At 42.4% G+C, this 21,728-nt stretch overlaps 2 protein-coding genes and 1 long non-coding RNA gene across 5 annotated transcripts in view; 2 read left to right on the forward strand and 1 right to left on the reverse strand.

Annotated features, from left to right (window-relative positions):
- LOC112230236 (multidrug resistance-associated protein 1) overlaps window positions 1-16,444 on the forward strand; it is a 32,319-nt gene extending 15,875 nt beyond the window's left edge. For all 3 annotated transcript variants that reach the window (XM_024396451.2, XM_042310676.1, XM_042310675.1), the window contains 25 exons: window positions 225-356; window positions 879-1,085; window positions 1,968-2,145; window positions 2,444-2,605; window positions 2,732-2,824; window positions 3,607-3,810; window positions 6,957-7,103; window positions 7,195-7,282; window positions 7,916-7,985; window positions 8,065-8,191; window positions 8,337-8,513; window positions 8,631-8,798; window positions 9,009-9,204; window positions 9,324-9,405; window positions 9,574-9,691; window positions 9,909-10,116; window positions 10,726-11,036; window positions 11,297-11,496; window positions 12,067-12,193; window positions 12,465-12,566; window positions 12,983-13,129; window positions 13,328-13,486; window positions 13,574-13,740; window positions 14,324-14,518; window positions 14,697-16,444. In XM_024396451.2, coding sequence (XP_024252219.2) covers window positions 225-356; window positions 879-1,085; window positions 1,968-2,145; window positions 2,444-2,605; window positions 2,732-2,824; window positions 3,607-3,810; window positions 6,957-7,103; window positions 7,195-7,282; window positions 7,916-7,985; window positions 8,065-8,191; window positions 8,337-8,513; window positions 8,631-8,798; window positions 9,009-9,204; window positions 9,324-9,405; window positions 9,574-9,691; window positions 9,909-10,116; window positions 10,726-11,036; window positions 11,297-11,496; window positions 12,067-12,193; window positions 12,465-12,566; window positions 12,983-13,129; window positions 13,328-13,486; window positions 13,574-13,740; window positions 14,324-14,518; window positions 14,697-14,805 — 3,874 coding nt within the window. In that variant the 3' untranslated portion in view covers window positions 14,806-16,444. The remainder of the gene's footprint in view (window positions 1-224; window positions 357-878; window positions 1,086-1,967; window positions 2,146-2,443; window positions 2,606-2,731; window positions 2,825-3,606; window positions 3,811-6,956; window positions 7,104-7,194; window positions 7,283-7,915; window positions 7,986-8,064; window positions 8,192-8,336; window positions 8,514-8,630; window positions 8,799-9,008; window positions 9,205-9,323; window positions 9,406-9,573; window positions 9,692-9,908; window positions 10,117-10,725; window positions 11,037-11,296; window positions 11,497-12,066; window positions 12,194-12,464; window positions 12,567-12,982; window positions 13,130-13,327; window positions 13,487-13,573; window positions 13,741-14,323; window positions 14,519-14,696) is intronic.
- On the reverse strand, window positions 41-17,465 carry LOC121841571. Its single transcript, XR_006080594.1, has 3 exons — window positions 17,296-17,465; window positions 12,980-13,105; window positions 41-276 (listed from the first exon to the last, which is right to left on the reverse strand). It is a non-coding gene; the product is annotated as an uncharacterized LOC121841571 (long non-coding RNA).
- LOC112230237 (centrosomal protein 20) lies at window positions 16,978-20,855 on the forward strand. Its single transcript, XM_024396452.2, has 4 exons — window positions 16,978-17,126; window positions 17,379-17,576; window positions 17,707-17,791; window positions 20,070-20,855. The coding sequence occupies exons 1-4, from the start codon at window positions 17,099-17,101 to the stop codon at window positions 20,200-20,202; spliced, it is 444 nt and encodes a 147-aa protein (XP_024252220.1). The 5' UTR covers window positions 16,978-17,098; the 3' UTR covers window positions 20,203-20,855.
- Window positions 20,856-21,728: the final 873 nt, after the last annotated feature.

Below are 21,728 nucleotides of genomic sequence, written 5' to 3' on the forward strand. Positions count from 1 at the left end.
GATGGTTTAATGAAACTCTCAAACAACATGTTGACTTGTTTGAAAAATCTTTTATACTGTAAATCTTATAATGTACGTGGTGGTTTGTGTATAACTTATACACTGAGTGTACAAAACCTGAAGAACACCTGCTCTTTCCATGACATAGACTGACCAGGTGCAAGTCAATATTAGGAAGTTGTTCTTAATTTGCACACTCAGTATGTCATCGCTGTTCCCCTCAGGCTGGTGGTTAAAGGTTATCGTACCCCTCTGGAAGCTGGAGACCTGTGGAACCTGAGGGAAGAGGACACATCAGACAAGATCCTCTCTGATCTGGAGGAGGAGTGGACAACAGAATGTGCCAAACTGCAACAGTAAGAACCAATTACAATACGCATACTCTCGCCAAACTAATTCTGTAGCTTCAGACACTCAGGAATCAATAAACTTAATTTTATGACATTGACATTGTGGTTAAACTTCAGAATAGTGTCTGCCTAGAACTCTAGATGATCAAGGTCCCTTGAAGAGCTTGTGTAGTTGTAATCGGAAAAACAAGCTGTCTCGCTAAGGGACACTTAAGTCCGAAAATAGGTCAAAAGAGGTCCCCTAAGGACAGCATACTGTAACGTCGAGACACTAGCTTTGAAGATCCCATTGTTAAATTCCAAAACCTTGCGTTCAGCGCTCATCTACTCACGTGTGAGCAGGATAATGCCTTTTATGGCTGCTGAAAAGTCTTCTCTTCACATGTTTTGCATCGGAGATGTGTCAAATGAACAACAATGACTGTTGTTGAATTTTTTTCATGACCTTTGTTTCATATAAAAAAAAAAAACAGGCAATATATAGGGCCATCAAATCCAGATGTCCTCTCTGTCTGCTTGTTTAACCAGGCAGGAGAAAACCATGGTGGCAGCCGTGGCGCTGGGCACCAGACTGCCCGACCAGGCCCAGATACTCAGGAAGCTGCAGAAGGAGCAGAGCTCCGGCTTCTGTCTGCTGAGGACACTGGCCAGGAACTTGGGACCTTACTTCCTTACTGGGACAATGTGCATCATCTTCCACGACTTCTTTATGTTTGCCATCCCTCAGGTGCTCAGGTAAAAATGGCTAAGGGTTTGACGTTAATTCTACACAGGAGACTAAGCTCCCATAAATCCATGGCATCACATCGTAAACAAAGCCATCGTAAACAGGGCAGCACTTGACACAATAATCCCTTGCAAGTCAGACAGATTCCATGTCTATTTCCAATACCCTTTACATTGATATACATACTAAAATGTCAATTTGGCAACCTTAAAACTGGACCCGCCATGCTTGACCCCATCTCTGGCACCCAATGCCAGTCTAGACAGGAACCTTGTTGTTGTTGTTGCACAACCATGGCTTGGTGGAAGTGTTAATTACGGTCAAGAGAAAGGAGTCAGAGACCACAGCTTTCTGCCCCAACATGGAGAGTCAAGGACATTAGCTTAGCTTAAGGGAGGGAAGAAAAGAAAGAAAGGAAGGAAAGAGAGAGTGAAGAGAAGGCTCTAAACAGCAGAAAGGCTGAGGTTGCTCTGGTGGACCACAATAAGAGAGCCACTAGCCAAGTGTTGAGGCCAGCCCAGCCACAAGAGGCGCACTGTTGTGCAACTAGAGACGGCTTTGTGTCGACCAGCAGGCCCTGCGGCCACACTAATGATCATAGTCCGCACAGGGCTGCATGGCAAAGCAGTGATAGTGAAGGAACATGACAGGGGTATACAAAGCTGACAGAGAACAGTAACTCGTCTGTGCTTATGACTCCATTAAATGCACTGCATTGGCAGTGGCACAGTGTCCATGTTCAGTGTATAGGCTTATGTTTTATAATATGAATAAGACTGTTGAGTTGAGTATGCTGAAAGTCTCCAGAAACATGAAGCAGAACGTATCCACAGGAAGCACTGTATGATATTACCTTGTTCTCTCTTTCACCTTTATCCCCTCTCCAACAGTCTTCTTCTGGGCTTCATGAACGAAGAAGACGCACCCCTGTGGAAGGGTTACTTCTACGCTACCCTGATGTTCCTGCTGTCCTGTCTCCAGTCCCTGTTCAACCACCAGTACATGTACACCTGCTTCACCGTGGGCATGAGAGTGAAGACAGCCGTGATGGGACTGGTCTACAGAAAGGTACGTCGTCGTGCCAACCAGTAGACAGTGGGTGACTGTGCGTCACGTTGTACACATTGGCTCTTAATGGCAGGCTTGAAATTCCAACGTAAATAAACTATACCTCGACAATTAACATATTATTTTTTCCAAGGACCAAGAAGAAAAACATTGAAAAATAAACATGTTAATTGTCAAGTTTAGGGTTTATTTAAGTTGGAAAAAGAGGTTCTGGGTGTTTAAGAAACCTTGAAACCAAGTGTTACATAATACTCATTTACTGTAGGTTTAACTTGAGGTTGTTCTGTTTTTCCTCTAGTCTTTGGTGATCAACAGCGCATCCAGGAGGACGTGCACAGTGGGGGAGATCGTCAACCTGGTATCAGCCGACACTCAGAAGCTCATGGACTTTGTGGTTTACTTCAACGCAGTGTGGCTGGCTCCTATCGAGATCGCCCTCTGCCTCTTCTTCCTCTGGCAGGTATGGATGGCACGGTCACTTCTGTTTTTGTTGGTACTCATTGATGACGGACATTTGTTTTCTTTGGTACTCATTTATAACAAACATTGCTTTTGATGACTTGTGTAAAACGATGCTATTTTACAGCACCTAGGCCCATCTGCGCTAGCCGGAATTGCCACCGTCATCCTCATCTTCCCACTCAATGGATTCATCGCCAAGAAAAGGAGCAAACTGCAGGTACGGACATGTCCTAAGAGGAGATTTATATGCACTTTGACCTCAGTGCAAAATGATCTGGGACCAGACAGTCTTTCCAGGCTACTTTGACCCCAGGCAGTAGCCGAATCAGAATGTGATTTTTGCATGCTTGGTCAGGGATGCCACAGCTGGTTTACATAGCCGAAGCGGAGCTGTGTGGGAGTGCGGGTTGGATGGATGTCTCCACCATGTTATGCTTATGAAAAACAACCACAGAAAAAAAGGGTCTATAAAAGGCTGTATTTTTCATTTGTTTTTTGGAAAAACAACAGACAGTTTTGGCAATAATGCCTGTTTTAATCTAACTTACAGTCGTAGAATGTCACTGACCGCTTTCCTGGCCGCTTTGTTGTTTCCTCGTCGTAAAACTGCTAAGTGTTAAGATACTGTAACAGAGTACAATTCTAATTCAATTAAACAAGTACATACTTCTGTAGAGTGCTCAACATTAGCTATTACTTGACAAGTATCTGTAGCTGTAACTGACAACTCAATGTTTATAAAATCACATTTTATTTGTCAATGGCTTCGTCAAACAAAAAAAAACACACAAAATAGCAGAATTAGTCAGGAGCCCGTAAGACAGCTACTGTCCACTGCAGCGCCACCCTGATTATGAGTAATAGATACAGGTATGTTGTTGCAACAACATTTCTACAGGTTTTCTATTGTGCTGTTCTCTTGTGGTGTTGCTGTCCTCTTCCCTCTTTATAGAAGGGCCGACTATCTATTTAACCATGTCTTTGAATGCTTCTCCCTAGGAGGTACAGATGAAGTTTATGGATGGGCGAATCAAGCTGATGAACGAGATCCTGAACGGGATCAAGATCCTGAAGTTCTATGCATGGGAGAAGGCCTTTCTGGAGCAGGTCCTGGGATACAGGGAGAAAGAACTGAAGGCCCTGAAGAAGTCCCAGATCCTCTACTCCATCTCCATCGCCTCCTTCAACTCATCCACTTTCCTGGTATGTGCAATACAATATAACTAGTAGTAATAGTTATTTGGTCTTTTGGAGTATAGCTCAGTGTCTACTCTTTACTTTTTTATTTATAAAAAACAACAACTTTATAGACAACACAAACAGTACAGCCCCAACCCCTCATTCTCCCATACTTCCCATCAGAATAACTATTCTTAGCAGCACAAATGGCCACTAGAACAGGCATGATTACTTATCAAAATATGCAAGTTCCACTAAGTAAAAGGCAGGCTCTCCAGGTATTGTATTAATGGGGACCAGGTTAAACTTCTATCGGGACCCAAGCACAGTGTACTTAACCTTCTCCAGAGACAGAGATGACATCACCTTCTTAACCCACTGCACGAAGGAGGACAGATTTACAGACTTCTAGTGAAAGAGGACAAGGTGGCGAGCTAGCAGCGATGTAGCATTCTGGTCTAGGGGAAGAACACCAAAAATGTCAGTGACTGGGTTGGGGTCACTGCCATTTTTGGGATACTTTGTGTAAAGTACCCCCCACAAAAATGTGGGGTACATATGTGTAAACAGAATGCCTCAAAAAATGGGGTCCCAGAGGCCACTCAAAGATTGGCATGACCAAAACATGTGTCCCACAGTCACTGGACTCTGGTGGCATCTCAAACACTTGGGGTCAACATTTGGGTATATTTTTGCCAATCTGCCATTTGAGTAATGGAGAATAAGAAAAACCTTAAACTGAATAAACCCATGCCTTATGCAAAATTATGATGTGTGGATACGCTCAATACTGTGTTGCCGTATATCATCGGGTAGCTCGCCACCCATGTCTTGCTTCCATGCAGAGTTTGTATTTGCCAAGGAAGGCGGATTTATGTTCTTTATTATGTCCTATAATCTGGAGATTTTTCCCTTCAGATATGGGTTCAAATCTAAGCACCTGTCGACTGGACACTTAGTGGGCTCGAGGGGAAATGGAGGGAAATGTTTTTGGGCAAGAATTGCAGATATCTAAACAAGTGGGTATTGGGAATATTATGGTCAAGCCTCAGAGTATCGAATGAGACCAAGGTGTTATCAACAAATAAACACCAGACTGTTCCTATGCCAGAACTGGAATGCCGTGTCAATCTGTGACACTGGGAAGAGATGATTAGATGTTCACGGAGAGAAGCTGCTTCTCCCTCATCATACATGACAAATAGACCATCTAGGTTGATTCATGGCTTAAGGCTACTAAAGTGATTTGTTTGGTGGAAAGATTGTCAAATTTTCAATTGGTGTAGCAGTCTCTCTTTGTACAGTTCAGGAGTCGGAGAAGAGGCATATCTGTTGTCCACATCTAGAATGAGTTGAGATGGCTCCAATAAGAGGCATATCTGTTGTCCACATCTAGAATGAGTTGAGATGGCTCCAATAAGCGTTTGGTGCGCTGTTTGTTGTCATACACTGTGAATAAAATAATTTGGCCTCTTAGATATGCTTTTAAAGACTCCCACACAGCAGAGTGAGACACATCAGGGGTGCAGTTGATCTGTAAAAAGACATCAATGTGAGTTGATGTGTATTTTTTGAAGGCACTACAGGATAGTAGTAGTGGGTCAAGTCTCCATGCGCTTTGTGACACAGTACTGTCCGGAAAGCGGATATCTAGCTGGACAGGGCTATGGTCTGAGATAAAGATGCTGCGATATTGGCTATTAGTTACAAAATGAAGAATTCTATTGTCCAGCAGGAAAAAGTCAATCCTAGAGTATGAGCTGTGGACTGGAGAAAAAAAAGGAGTACTGTTTAGCAGTGGGATAGCTCCTCCTCCATGGATCAGACAAATTATAGGATTCTAGAAATGAGTTGATTACTGCGCCTGATTTTGAAATTATATTGTTGGGCTTCGGTCTGGATCTGTCTAGACTTGGATGCATTACACAATTGAAATCTCCACCCAATATCAAATGATGAGTGTTAAGGTCAGGAAGTGTTGCGATGAAGTCAGAGAAAAATGTTGCGTCATTTTTTATTTTACCTTCCGGTTACTAGTCCAACGCTCTAACCACTAGGCTACCCTGCCGTCATCCCAATTAGGACCATAGAGGTTAGCCAGAATAACCTGTGTGCTAAACCATTTCCACATGACTATAATATATCTTCCATTAGTATCTGAAATGACTTTGGAGGTGACAAACGGGGTGTCTTTTCTGATAAGGATGGCTTCCCCTCTGGCCATAGCACCTAAGTTGGAGTGAAATATTTGGTCTACCCATCCTCTCTTTAGTTCATCATGGTCGCTGGACCGGAGATGGGTCTCTTGGAGAAAAACAACGTCCAGACTTAAGGACATAAGATGAGGATACACTCGGCTACGCTTGACCACCTGGTTAATTCCTCTCATGTCCCAGCTGATAAAGCATGTGGAGCCTAGAGTATGTTAATTAGGCGTAGTCATAGTAATCAGAAATTAATGTTAGTACAATCACATGGCCAGTGTGCTGAAAAGTCAGAGTAATAAAATATAAAGAAAAAAACAGCTAAAACAACAAAATACCCAGAAGAAAACCTTGGACCCCTATGCTGGCCTTCCTCCTGTTGGAAGGCTGCATCTACCTCTCCTAGACCAGAACAAAATGCTACCATGTTCAAATGAACCTCAGTAGAGCTCTGTCCAGGGCCAACATAATACAGTTACAACTAGGGAAGGGATTCTGGAGGGAACCACCAAAGTTATCTTATGCAATATGCATATTTTAAGGATAGTAAAACAATATATAAAAAGGGAAGTATAGGTATATGTTGCCCCCTCAACCCCATCCACTTGGGATGACTTAAAACATACATACACATATATATAAATATATATATATTACACACACACAACTCTCAAAACATTTAATTAAATAAGTAAATAGAAAAAAAAGCAAAATTCAACATTTGTATAAATGTAACACTCTGTTGAACATCCTAACAAGCCAGAACACCGAAAATTGACTGGAAAATGCATGTTAAATAATACCCGTGCTGCAGTGTTCGCTCGGCTATACAGGTCTACTTTTTTCTATCCATAGCTTCAAGCCTCACAGTAGAAATGTATCATCGCTGAATTCTGTGTGTGATGGTTACAGTTACAGCTTCAGGTCACCATGTCCAAATCATGCTTATTTGTTTTTTTCCCCCAGATTGCCTTTGCCATGTTTGGTGTCTATGTGCTGATTGATGACAAGAACGTCCTAGATGCCCAGAAGGTCTTTGTCTCCATGGCTCTCATCAACATTCTGAAAACCCCACTGAGCCAGCTACCCTTTGCCATGAGCACTACCATGCAGGTGAAATACAATGTCCAGTATTCAACAGACCAAACCAATGTATAATGTTTTGTGCTGCTGTTCAAAAAAATAATAATTCTTTGAATTTTAGGCCATTGTCTCGCTGAAGCGCTTAGGGAAATACCTGTGTTCTGAGGAGCTGAAAGACGACAATGTAGCCAAGGCCCCTTTGAGTACCGGTAAGAACACCTACTGGTGCCATGTATGTTGACATACTTGACCTATAACTTTTAGCTCCAAGTGGAGCAAAGGGCTTTGTATCAGCCTATAGCTATGAATTTAAAAAAAAAAACACTCATAGCAACTCTTATCCAGTGGGAAGTGTGGTCTGCCTCTGCCTGTCGTAACCAATAAAAACAAGCCTCCGAAGATGTGTTGTTTACATCCATGGCACTCTATCCAGAACCCTTAATGGTCATGTTATGTTGTCACTTCCTGTGATCGAGGTCGACTGGGGAGACTGAGTAATGATAGGATGTTGCCATCCAGTGGTTGAACGTAAATTACTTCTAGACAGTCAGACGTATGATTCCGGATAAATAAAAGCAGTTTTCTTCGCCTGTAATCCGTCAACACTTCCTTAAGACAGCTCGTGAAAAGAACACACTGTAATTTTAGATCTCTTGTAATTATGTAGACTCTGCAATTTGACATGTCACTTAAAAATACATTATATTTTTAACGTTGGGTAGTTGTTGGGTGCATAAACGGGTGCATAAACTGTTATGCCTGTATGCAGAGAGGAAATATTAGTTGATTTTTTCAATGGTTCCTCTCTCCTCTCTTTCTCTGTTTTTCTATTTTCTTCTCAGATGGGGAAGGTGTGTTGATAGACAACGGAACGTTCAGTTGGACTAAAGAAGGTCCTCCATGCCTTAAAAGGTAAATCATAACAGTATTCCCATTTTCACATGTTCTGAAGTTTAAGTTAAGAGACTCAACTCCACTCCTCTGTTTACAGGATTAATGTGCGTGTACCCCAGGGTTCACTGGTGGCGGTGGTGGGCCATGTGGGTAGCGGGAAGTCCTCCCTGCTGTCTGCCATGCTTGGAGAGACAGAGAAGAGGAGCGGCAGTGTGTCAATTAAGGTAAACAAGTTCTCTTAAAATAGGAAGCAACAGAAGTTGAATATATTGAATCTAAGGTTTTCAGTTTTCAATCGAAGGGTCTGATTTACACTCAATGTTCTTCTTCAATGCTAATGTTCCTCTATTTATTTTTCTGTCTCCACAGGGCTCAGTGGCCTATGTACCTCAGCAGGCCTGGATCCAGAATGCCACGGTTCAGGACAATGTTATGTTTGGTCGTGAGAAGCAGAAGACCTGGTACCAGCGGGTGTTGGATGCCTGTGCTCTGCTGCCTGACCTGGAGATCCTGCCTGCTGGAGACTCCACCGAGATTGGGGAGAAGGTGTGAAAATAATCTTCTAGAATTCCACCTCCTTTCACTAGATGGTCAATCAAATGGTCTTCTAGAATGTTCTGGAATCTTGAGTCATGTCTTCTTCTTGATTGTTCTCCCTGACAGGGTCTGAACCTCTCGGGTGGTCAGAAGCAGAGGGTGAGCCTGGCAAGGGCTGTGTACAGGAAGGCTGACGTCTATCTGCTGGATGACCCCCTGTCTGCTGTGGATGCTCATGTGGGGCAACACATCTTCGACAAAGTCATCGGACCCAAGGGAGTGCTAAGAGATAAGGTAAAACTATGACAAAAATATGATCTCTATTAACAGTCAGAGTGAAAATCAATATTAGAAGCTTACACGTAACCGACTGTTCCTTGTGTGGTTTTGAGATGGAAAAGCATGATTTTGCAGATTCTTCAAATCAAATCCACCATTTGTATTAGGCTAGTTCCGCTGATCGTCTATTTTGATTAATCCTGCTCCTGTGGTTTGTGCTACCAGACCCGTGTCCTAGTAACCCATGGGATGAGCTTCCTGCCCCAGGCGGACCTCATCCTGGTGCTGGTGGACGGGGAGATCACAGAGAGTGGCTCCTACCAGGAGTTGCTGAGCCGCCATGGGGCCTTTGCAGACTTCATCCATACCTTCGCCAGCAACGACCGTAAAGAGAGTGTCACAGAGACCGCCGCACAGAGGGGTAGGACCTCATTGTAATGAAATTTGGGATAAGTCATTATTGCCATTGATGAACAAACATTTGCTTCTCACCAACAAGCTATTCTCCATGTAAATGAACATTTTGTACCATTGCTGCAGGTGCCAGGAGGGCCAGCTCACGGCTGAGTGTTACAGACTTCATGCCATTCTCAAGAGATCTATCCCAAGAGCAGCTCATTGGGTAAGTGAATTTCCAGAGCACATCATCATTACATCATTTTTTCCTGATAACATCATGGTTCTAATTGATTCAATGGTATAATAAACATCTATTGGAGAAAACGTCACATTGAGCATGCCAAGCATCTTAAAAATAAAAACCTAACTGAAACCCCTCTATGTTCTCTAGGGGAGACACCAACAGTACTAACCTTCAGGGTATGGAGCCCATGTCTGAGATAGACGAGGAGCAGGTTCCTGAGGACTTGGGAAAGCTGATAGAGGTTGACAAGGCGCGCACTGGGAGGGTGAGTCTAGAAGAAGAGCTGATTTTTGACTGCACCTCTTATGGTTAAAAATGGTTCAAACTAAATGATAAAGTCTCCATAGCCATACAGGTTGTACCCATTTGAGCGCTCCAGTACATTGTTTCTTTAAAACAAATGGAGCTTCTTTCTCGCCTTTCACATATTAACAGGTGTTTGTCAATTTCTAGCAACTGATTGCCTGTCTTTTTTACCACAGGTGAGGCTGGAGATGTACATGGAGTACTTCAAGACCATCGGCATGGCCTTCATCATCCCCATCGTCTTCCTGTACGCCTTCCAACAGGGGGCCTCGCTGGCCTACAACTACTGGCTGAGCCTGTGGGCCGACGAACCCATTGTCAACGGCACCCAGGTCGACACGGACATGAAGCTGGCCGTCTACGGGGCTCTGGGCTTCGCACAAGGTCAGTGGTGAATGCATTTTACTGAGAAAGGACACCAACGATAAAAGTAGTTTTTTTTTTACTTGGATGAAGAGAAACAGCATAGACTAGTTTAGCTAGAATCCTTGATTGTGAAACAGCATAGACTACAGTTTAGTTAGAATCCTTAATGGTGAAACAGCATAGACTACAGTTTAGTTAGAATCCTTAATGGTGAAACAGCATAGACTACAGTTTAGCTAGAATCCTTAATGGTGAAACTGCCAGGTACGTTTGGGGCTATTACAACAACAAATGAGTTACTCCGAAGAATGAACACTGTTTTATTATTGCATGCACGACTGAACAGCAGAATATGTACTGCATTTTGTTTTACCGTGCTGCTTGACACACCTCAACTCCATTTCATCCACAAAACACAAACAATAACAACAAAGGTTCTGGGGAGGACAGTGGCGCTGTTTCTTTAATCTTTAATCCCACTCATGTTTGTTTATTTGGATCTGTTATAACCCTCCATTGTACTAGTACTCCAAGAGTCCTTCTGAGAGATTGAGAGTTGCAGTATCTGATATAAACCACAGTTGCCAAACAGCAGGGATCCTAACAGCAGTTTATTTTATATTTCAGGAATCGCTATTTTCGGCACCACGGTGGCCATTTCGGTCGGAGGTATCATCGCGTCCCGGCACCTCCACATGGACCTCCTAAAGAACGTTCTCCACTCCCCCATGTCTTTCTTTGAGACCACCCCCAGTGGGAACCTCCTAAACCGTTTTGCCAAAGAGATCGACGCTATCGACTGCATGATCCCCGACGGCCTCAAGATGATGCTGGGCTACCTCTTCAAGCTAATGGAAGTCTGTATCATCGTCATGCTGGCTACACCTTTTGCGGCGGTCGTCATCCTGCCCCTCGCCATTCTCTACGCCTTCGTTCAGGTATGTTTCTAACCGACTGAGACACCGTTTTGTGGGGGAATAATAGTTTTAGACTCTTGAAAACCAAAATAGCGGATTTTGCAAGTTGTTGGTTTTGCATGGTGATTTATTCCACCTGCTAACATAGTAGTGCTAAGTAATGGCAGGCTACATACTGTAAATCTACTAGAAATGCTGGAGTGGAAAACCCACTTCCACACATATACACCACCCCTTGGTACTTTCGGTTCATTAAAACGTAATGTTTTATTTTTATACAGAGTTTCTACGTGGCCACATCCTGCCAGCTGCGGAGGCTGGAGTCGGTGAGCCGTTCGCCCATCTACACCCACTTCAACGAGACGGTGCAGGGAGCCAGTGTCATACGGGCCTTCGGAGAACAGCACCGCTTCATTGTGCAGGCTAACAAGAGGGTCGACTTCAACCAGACCTCCTACTTTCCCCGCTTTGTGGCCACCAGGTTAGGTTTGATAGAAACAACACATTCACCTTGCAGTACATGCTCTGGTAAAATAAAATATCCAGTTTATGTGGTGACTGGTGTACATTGTTCCGTTTTCAGATTTTTTAAAATAAAGCCTGGAATAAAAGGGCGACCTATAATTAAATTATACAAATATTTAGCTCCAGACATAGACCTATAGCAAAGTGCACATATGCATATTGATTGTGTGTAGGCCTATATCTTTCACACTTCAATCTTCTCTTTGTGACAGACCAGTTTTAAATGCCTTCTGTGAAATGTTTCTGTATTTCTTTATCTGTATTTCTTTCTTCACTACTCTAGGGTTATTATTATTGCTTGGATAACCTTATCTCTATTATGTATTGATTTATTTTTCATTCTTCATGCGGTGCGTACTGCGCAGAACACCTGAAGGATTGTAATGTTTGTTTATGTGTCAATTAATCCCGTAAGGGATGGGTTGCCAACTGGCGATTTGACACAATCAAAACACCTCCATGATGAATGGTGGAGGCCAAAACTTTCTCCGCAACTAATCGGGCTTTCTTCTCCTGATATCCGCAGGTGGTTGGCAGTTAATCTTGAGTTTGTCGGTAACGGTGTGGTTTTAGCCGCAGCTATTCTCTCAGTGATGGGGAAAGACACCCTGAGCCCTGGCATTGTTGGTTTGGCTGTGTCACACTCCCTCCAGGTAAGATATTACACCCTATACCATAGTCATTAAAGGTAAATGGCTCATTTAGCAACAAAGAAGAATAGTCATTTTAATATTTTGTACCCGGGCTACAATCACACAAAACCCATTACAGGCAATGCCTTTCATTGCATCAGAAAGTGTGTGGTTTACCAAACTGAAGGAAAAAAAACCCAGAAGAATAGCCTACCTACGTGCTGCACAATCCTAACTGCATATTACCTCAAATGAGAGGGCTCTGTTTTAATTTGAACCTCGTGTTGTGCAGGTGACTGGCATTCTGAGCTGGATTGTGAGATCATGGACAGACGTAGAGAACAACATTGTGTCTGTTGAGAGGGTGAAGGAGTATGCTGACACTGCAAAAGAGGTAAGCATCTGCATACCTTCTCTGTTAGCTAATACCCTCAATGAAATGAGCTGTTATACAAGTAATATGCATGACATGAGTCACGATATTAACATTGTTATGTCATTAAGTTGTCGGCAGTTACTGTTTCATGAATATTATTCATTCTCTTTTTTAGGTTTACAGTAACTGAAGTGTTGCCAAACTAACCATTTTTTAGCCAGGTTTACAGTAACTGAAGTGTTGTCAAACTAACCATTCTTTAGTCAGGTTTACAGTAACTGGAGTGTTGCCAAACTAACAATTTTTTAGCAATGTTTACAGTCACGGAAGTGTTGTGCAACTAACCTGTTTAGATCTATAGACCTAGAGGGACAAAGAACATAGATATAGAGACACAGATCCATTTAATCTTAACTTTTCTCTATACTCACCAGGCTGTGTGGACCGTGGAGGGCAGTTCCCTGCCTCTGGCCTGGCCTCAGACTGGCACTATAGAGTTCCAAGACTATGGACTGCAGTACCGCAAGGGCCTGGACTGGGCACTGAAAGGCATCACCCTGAAAATCCAGGAGAGAGAAAAGGTCAGTACAATCTAGAATGAGGTAGCCTTCTACAGTACCCATAATGCTTTGTTTATGATATTCAGTTTTGTCTGAGGCAACATACTCCTTTTACAGTTTTATCATACTTAGGACCAGGGGCATTTTCCCGGCCATGTTACCTGACCAGTAAAAACTATTTGATCCTATCTAATGAAGGGTCTCATTTGTCATTCTTAGGTTGGCATTGTGGGCAGAACCGGAGCTGGAAAGTCTTCCCTTGCCCTGGGGATCTTCAGAATCCTAGAGGCAGCCAAGGGAGCGATCTACATCGATGGAGTCAACATCGCAGAGATCGGACTCCACGACCTCAGATCCCGCATTACCATCATCCCACAGGTACTACAGTTATTGATTTTATTTGATAATCCTCCAAAATGTCTTACTACAGTGATGGTAACTGACTTTTGCTTCTTCCTCCAACAGGACCCTGTGTTGTTCTCCGGCTCTCTGCGTATGAACCTTGACCCCTTTGACACATATACTGACGAGGAAATATGGAGTTCGCTAGAGCTTGCTCACCTCAAGAACTTTGTGTCCAACCTGCCTGACAAACTGAATTATGAGTGCTCGGAGGGAGGAGAGAACCTCAGGTACGGACAATTGATATATTTGACCAATTAACATAATATTATATATAAATATATGCCATTTAGCAGACGCTTTTATCCAAAGAAACTTAGTCATGCGTGCCTACATTTGAGGCATGCATATCTGTCACGCCTGCTCCCGCTCCCCCCCCCCCTGGCGCTCGAGGTAATCACGTTGTTGATTACCTGTATATCGGTCTGTTCCTCGGTAGTGTTCCGTGTCCACATTGTGCCTGTTATGTGTTCTTGTCCAGGCGCTGTTCCTGTTCCATTTAATGTCCGTCAGCTAATAAACCTTCACTCCCCGTACCTGCTTCTCATCTCCTGCGTCGCTCCCGTAACAATATGTGATGCGTATCAACTGAGCTACAAAGAACCACTAAAGACCAAACACAAAGCATATAGGCTAGGGCTGGTGTCCTGCATCCAGATTAAGCCTATTCCTGGACTAAAAATGATATTGAGCATTATTTTTGCTTCATCTGGTCTACTATATCTGGTTCTATCATCTGTCAACCTCTATATTCTGTGCTTTGGTGCTCAAAGTGTCAATATTCAACCTTCCTTCATTTGTCTCCTTCTCTAGTCTGGGTCAGCGCCAGCTGGTCTGCCTGGCCCGCGCTCTCCTCCGTAAGACCAAGATCCTGGTTCTGGACGAGGCCACGGCCGCTGTGGACCTGGAGACAGACACCCTGATCCAGTCCACCATCAGACAACAGTTTGAGGACTGCACCGTGCTCACCATCGCCCACCGCCTCAACACCATCATGGACTATACCAGGTAAGGCTCTCTGCTATACTTTTTGCCCAGCGCCAGGTGTCTCAAGTTTGGGATGTGCATATCAATTCCTTTCCTACACCTAGTAGCTGCTACGCCCCAGTCAAATGATGTCGCAACATCTCAAAATCAATGGTTCAGTCACAGAATTTTACACTTCTTCTCACTCTTCCTTCCACAGAGTGATAGTGATGGACAAAGGCCACATCTCGGAGATGGACTCCCCAACCAACCTCATCTCAAACAGGGGACAGTTCTACCGTATGTGCCGAGAGGCTGGGCTAGTCTAAAAGCTACTCAGCTCCGAGGTGGCTCTGTCCAGGGGAAAATTCTGATGGCCCTGGCTCTTCCAAACCAACACATGGAGAATCGGTCATTCCTAGCTCCACGATCCAGGCAGTTCAAACTCTTCCTGAGAGCAATGCTTTTAGAACGACCCGGAACTGAAGTCGATGTAAACCAAAGATGACCCAGAAGCGAAGCTGATGACGATTTAGTGAACAGTATGTGCTCTCTGGTCACAATAAAGACATGTAACCTACGCACACTCAAACTGGTGCTCGGAAGGGGAGAGAGACATCAAGGACTGTAATTTATGAAGCTATTATTGGACGCAGATGGGTTGTTGCTAGGCAAACATTTTAAATATTGTATATAGGCTGTGCCAATGAAACTTATGGAGATGAAAGTCAGATTGAGTGCAAAATCCAAAGGACTTTGGTTCTGTCTCTGAATGTGAACCAAATTATTTTTGTAGATCTGCTACATTTTATGAAGCATCTTCTTTTTGAAGAACACCTGGGTACCTTTGATGTTGAGTTGAAATCTCAGCCAACCAAATCCAACTATTTTGTTCATATCAGTGATGGTAACTGACATTTGGTTCTTCCTCCAACAGAACCCCATGTTATCATCTCATCAGACAGGAAAAAAAAGTGTATAATGAATTCATATCTATTCTCATACCATCCAACCACAGGGTAAGTCTAGAGAAAGTGGAGCAATATTCTCTGACCGAACACTAGCCTTAAAGGGCTGACCCTGTAAAACCCAGAACACACAAAGCTTTTCACAGTCATCAATCTAAAATTGAACCCTATTCCACAGAATATAGTGCACTTTCTTAGGTTTTGTACTATATAGGGAATAGGGTGCCATTTCAGATGCACTCAGTCTGATTCCTACCCAGCCATTTCAGTGTTTTATGAGTCTGGTCAAGAAAACACTGCAGCGAGCCAAGGTGCTTAGCTAGCCTAGCGTCCAACTGTTCTGCGGTATTTGTTTATTTCAGTCTTAGTAAACACAAAACGGACAATAGAATCTGTATGGTCGGGTATGTAGGCCTAAAAACCTGGACGTTCAACTGTTACAGTGGTGACGGGAAACCCGACAGGAATGAAGAGAACGCCTTTTCAAAACAATGGACAAAATGTGTTTTTAAAAAAGTGTTTCTCCACTTTACATCTGCCAGTCGTTCCACCTACACACAGACACGCGTGCATGAACACACACACCCTAATTCTCAAAGCTATGGATGTGACACATGTGCAAGCACGCACACAGACCACCTAATTCTCAAAGGTATGAGTGACATATTGAGGTAAGACTCTCATCACATACCATTCAATGTCAGTGTTATTATTCCTTTGGTTCCAGTTATGACTGGCTGTAAATAGACATTCCTTCCTGTTTATATCTATAACTTGGACTTTTCCAAAAGAAGGAGGATCTTAATATTTTTGTCTTACTGGTTTAGACAATATGCTAAGAAGAAACTACAATATTTGTGATATAATGAACATGTAAGTTGCCTTAAAATTCTAAGAGATTGTATTATATTTATACTTTTTGTATTCAATCAATCATTTTTTGGTTGAAAATTTTACTGTGCAATAATTCATGCTGGAAATAAAACTGTTTTGAAAATAATATTTTTGTGAGTCTCATCTGTCAAACCTTATACAATTATGCCTCTATGCCGTATATAAGTATGAGTCAAGCATGACTGCAGGCAGTTGGGTAATGTAATGACTGTAATATAAATGGGATCACATTTTCCAATGCCCGTCATTGACAGGGTGTGCAGACCACAGGAGGCTGCTGAGGGGAGGACAGCTTATAACAATGGCCAGAACAGAGCAAATGGAATGTATTTGATATTCCAACTCCACTCCAGCCTTTACCACGATCCCGTCCTCCCCAATTAAGTTGCCACCAACCTCCTGCAGCGATGCAGACATTAGGCATAATTTGCTTACAGTAAAGGCACTAGTCACCACAGCCAATGTCATAAAATCTACTTAAAATTTGATTTTAAACCTAACCTTAATCACACTGCTAACATCATGCCTATACCTGACCTTATATTAAGAACAAAAAGCTCATTTTTGTTTTCATAAATGTTTACGACATAGAACACTTTGACTTTGTCGCTGTGGGAACAAGTGGGAAACGATTTGGTCATGCCCAGGCAAGTAACCCAGTTAGACCACTAGGTGGGAGCAAAAGTTAACTTGTGCAGCTAACAGTTTACCCTTTGAACTCGGTGAGGGACACGAACGCCATTTGTTTATACCTGTTGCAATGGCGACCATAACGGAACTGAAATGCGGTAAGCATTGTCCTTTCTTTCACTTTAAAGTATATATTACATTTATTAAAACGGAAGCGAACTGTGCAACTATTTCATAGTTCGTGCAACGCACAGTGTAAGACGACAGTAGGTAGCGCTAGCTAGCTAGCTATCAAAGTTTGCCTGGCTATCGTACAGCACAACACACCTTAAGTCTACGTTATCAATATGTCCCCACAAGTTGCAGAAGTTTTTATGATAGCATTTTCAACAACTTATCTTCTCTCCCAGCTCTGAGAGAGAGCCTGGAGTCTCGAGGTGTGTTGGGTCAACTGAAGGCTCGGATCAGAGCTGAGGTGTTCAATGCGCTCGACGATCAGAGCGAGCCGCGTCCTACGCTGTCGCACGACAACCTTCTAATCAACGAGCTCATCCGCGAGTACCTGGAATTCAACAAGTATCGATACACAGCGTCTGTGTTGACAGCAGGTGAATATTATGCATTCAATTCAACCATATGACAATCAATTTCAGAACTGGATATAAGTGCCATTGGTAGGTTCACCGTTATTCAATTGCAAGTTGGATTTTATGACCTTATCAAATCAATGTTTTTCAGAATCAGGTCAACCTGAGGTACCACTTGACAGACAGTTCATGGCGAATGAGCTGAAAGTGGTGGAGGACCCCAGTTCCAGATCTGTGTAAGTTTATCTAGAAATAATTAATAAAAGGCCACAGGAAACTGATTCCAGACCTGAAAGACTTATCCTATCCTGATCGAAAACTGTAAATACTACTATTAGGCCTATTAAAGACATACAGTTGAAGTCGGAAGTTTACATACACTTGTTCCAAGTACATTTAAACTTCGTTTTTTCACATTTTCAATTCCTGACATTTAATCCTAGTAAAAATCCCCTGTCTTAGGTCAGTTAGGATCACAACTTTATTTTAAGAATGTATAATGTCAGAATAATAGTAGAGTGATTTATTTCAGCTTTTATTTCTTTCCTCACATTCCCAGTGGGTCAGAAGTTTACATACATTCAATTAGTATTTGGTAGCAATGCCTTTAAATTGTTTAACTTGGGTCAAACGTTCCAGGTAGCCTTCCACAAGCTTCCCACAATAATTTTGGCCCATTCCTCCTGACAGAGCTGGTGTAACTGAGTCAGGTTTGTAGGCCTCCTTGCTCGCACATGCTTTTTTCAGTTCTTCCCACAAAATTTCTATAGGATTGAGGTCAGGGCTTTGTGATGGCCACTCCAATACCTTGACTTTGTTGTCCTTAAGCCATTTTGCCACAACTTTGGAAGTATGCTTGGGTTCATTGTCCATTTGCGACCAAGCTTTAACTTCCTGGCTGATGTCTTGAGATGTTGCTTCAATATATCCACATAATTTTCCATCCTCATGATGCCATCTATTTTGTGAAGTGCACCAGTCCCTCCTGTAGCAAAGCACCCCCACAACATGATGCTGCCACCCCCGTGCTTGACGGTTGGGATGGTGTTCTTAAGCTTGCGAGCGTCCCCCTTTTTCCTCCAAACATAACAATGGTTATTATGGCCAAACATTTCTATTTTTGTTTCATCAGACCAGAGGACATTTCTCCAAAAAGTACGATCTTTGTCCCCATGTGCAGTTGCAAACTGTAGTCTGGCTTTTTTATGGCGGAGCAGTGGCTTCCTTGCTGAGCGGCATTTCAGGTTATGCCGATATAGGACTTGTTTTACTGTGGATATAGATACTTTTGTACCTGTTTGCTCCAGCATCTTCACAAGGTCCTTTGCTGTTGTTCTGGGATTGATTTGCACTTTTCACACCAAAGTACATTCATCTCTAGGAGACAGAATGCGTCTCCTTGAGCGGTATGTCAGCTGCGTGGTCCCATGGTGTTTATACTTGCATACTATTGTTTGTACAGATGCACATGGTACCTTCAGGCATTTGGAAATTGCTCCCAAGGATGAACCAGACTTGTGGAGGTCTACCATTTTTTTTCTGAGATCTTGGCTGACTTCTGTTGATTTTCCCATTATGTCAAGCAAAGAGGCACAGAGTTTGAAGGTAGGCCTTGAAATACATCCACAGGTACACTACACCTCCAATTGAGTCAAATTATGTAAATTAGCCTATCAGAAGCTTCTAAAGCCATGACATAATTTTCTGGAATTTTCCAAGCTGTTTAAAGGCACAGTCAACTTAGTGTATGTAAACATCTGACCCACTGGAATTGTGATACAGTGAATTATAAGTGAAATAATCTGTCTGTAAACAATCGTTGGAAAAATTACTTGTGTCATACACAAAGTAGATGTCCTAACAGACTTGCCAAAACTCTAGTTTGTTAACAAAAATTTTGTGGAGTGGTTGAAAAACAAGTTTTAATGACTCCAACCTAATACCCTGACTACACCGCTCGCGTCGCGTCTGCGGCAAAATAAATGTAGGAATCTGTTATTCAATTATTGCACCCACACTGCTCGTGCGCGTCAACGAGCGTCTGCGTTGCCAAGGGCTAAAATAGAAGTAATTCCTATTTCTGATGCAGATCGCTCTGCAAGTCCTGCCTCTCCCATCTCCTCATTGGTTATACCCACCTTTGTGACTGAAAGACAAACTTTGTTGCCGGTCGTCGTGGTAATACTATGAAAGTTTAGATGCCAATCACAATGACCTCCGTCATTGTCAACAAAGGGTATATAACAAAGTATTGAGATAAACTTTTGTTATTGACCAAATACTTATTTTCCACCATAATTTGCAAATAAATAAATTAAAAATCCTACAATGTGATTTTCTGGATTTTTTTTCTCATTTTGTCTGTCATAGTTGAAGTGTACCTATGATGAAAATTACAGGCCTCTCTCATCTTTTTATGTGGGAGAACTTGCACAATTGGTGGCTGACTAAATACTTTTTTGCCCCACTGTATGTAAACTTCCGACTTCAACTGTACGTATTGTGTGTTTCCAGGCCTCTACTGTACGGCTTGCTATCCCACTTCCTAAGCAGCAGTGGAGACAGTGGAGGGAAGCTGTTTCTCAGGGGCTCAGCACCTGCTACTCTGACCAGAGACCCTAACACACTCCCTGGTCCTGAGTCTTAACACAGGTGTGTCCTGTCTGTCATTCCAGATTGCACTGGGACTAGGGGTGTTGAGTGATTTTATTATTTTTTTTATTACAAAAATTGCAGTTGATGTCAAGAAAGCCTTAGTAGTGTGTGTTAATGTTGCCAAAACAGGTTCAAACCAACAGGTCTGAATTTCATTTCATTTGGCCAATTGTTTGTTCCCTGAGTCTCTGTAAATGTAGTCTGTTCTTCACTACTGCTATGTCCGCATAGCTGTACATACTGTAGTAAGCGTTTGATGTGCCAATTGCTCATGAAGATGTATCTAAAATAAATTGTTGTTTTAATACATTTTTACTTTAATAAAGCATTTTTAGCATATATGTAATTATTCAATTTTAGGGCTAGGCTACACATGTTGATTTTGTTGATGTGGATCTATAGGTAATCATTTCTACTTTGGTATTATGTCTAATGTTATAGCCAATGGGTTTATCCCTTTATAACTGTTATATGTTTCATCACACAGTGGCTGTAGTAGCACAAAATAATTCTGCCTGGAGACCAGTACATGTATTGTATACACTGTGAAAATGCCTGAATACTGTATCTTCACTCCCACATTCTCATAAAACTCCATGATAAACACCCTCCACTGAAGAAGTGCAATAAACTGTCTCGAATATCTATTGTGGTCACAACAAACAAAACCGACATTTATGAAGTCAGTATAGAATGTTTATACAAGTGTTATCTCATGGTCTTAGCATATAGATAGGCATGTACTGTAGATCATAACATATAAATATGCTGTAGCTCACATGTAAAGAAAGACTTAGGCCTGCCTGCTATCACATCTATCCATGTGTGTCCCAAATGACACCCTATTCCCTTTATAGTGCACTACTTTTGACCAGGGCCTATAGGGATTCTTTATCACTATTATAGGGAATAGGGTTCTGTTTGGGACATAGCAGGCAGGCCTATGGGCTATCACGTTTCTCATGTAATCTAACTAGTCTAGTGCATAAAACTCCTTTACAAGAGCTGATTTCTCTCACTTGATAAATGGCTGCTATAAATTCTATCTCTAAGGCCAGATGACCATACACTCTGCGGGAGAAAAAAGGTGCTCTCTTGAACCTGAAAGGTTTATACCTGGAACTAAAAAGGGTTCTCCTATGGGGACAGCCAAAGAACCCTCTTGGAACCCTTTTTTTCCACGTTTACAGTCAGCCCAGTACTGTTGCTGTATAAGGAAAGATTTGAGCAATGCTCTCCCAGTGCTGCCAAAATCTAAAAGGTTGAAGTTGTCTTGGAACAATGTCCCCTGTGGACTTCTGTTGATTTATCTACGTAGTCTACCTCTCTGATGTTAGGAAAGTTATGATGGAGATTTCAAACAACTGATAACAGTGTAGTGGATGCAGATTCAGAGACACTTTAGCCCAGAATCAGCATGGATTCACCCTTTTAGTATTAAATCTCTTGAAATTGACATATTGTTGACAAGCCAAGTAGACATAACCCTTTACGATGCAACTCCTATCTGCTTTCACA

Source organism: Oncorhynchus tshawytscha, linkage group LG32 (assembly GCF_018296145.1).
Source record: "Oncorhynchus tshawytscha isolate Ot180627B linkage group LG32, Otsh_v2.0, whole genome shotgun sequence".
Lineage (NCBI taxonomy): Eukaryota > Metazoa > Chordata > Actinopteri > Salmoniformes > Salmonidae > Oncorhynchus > Oncorhynchus tshawytscha.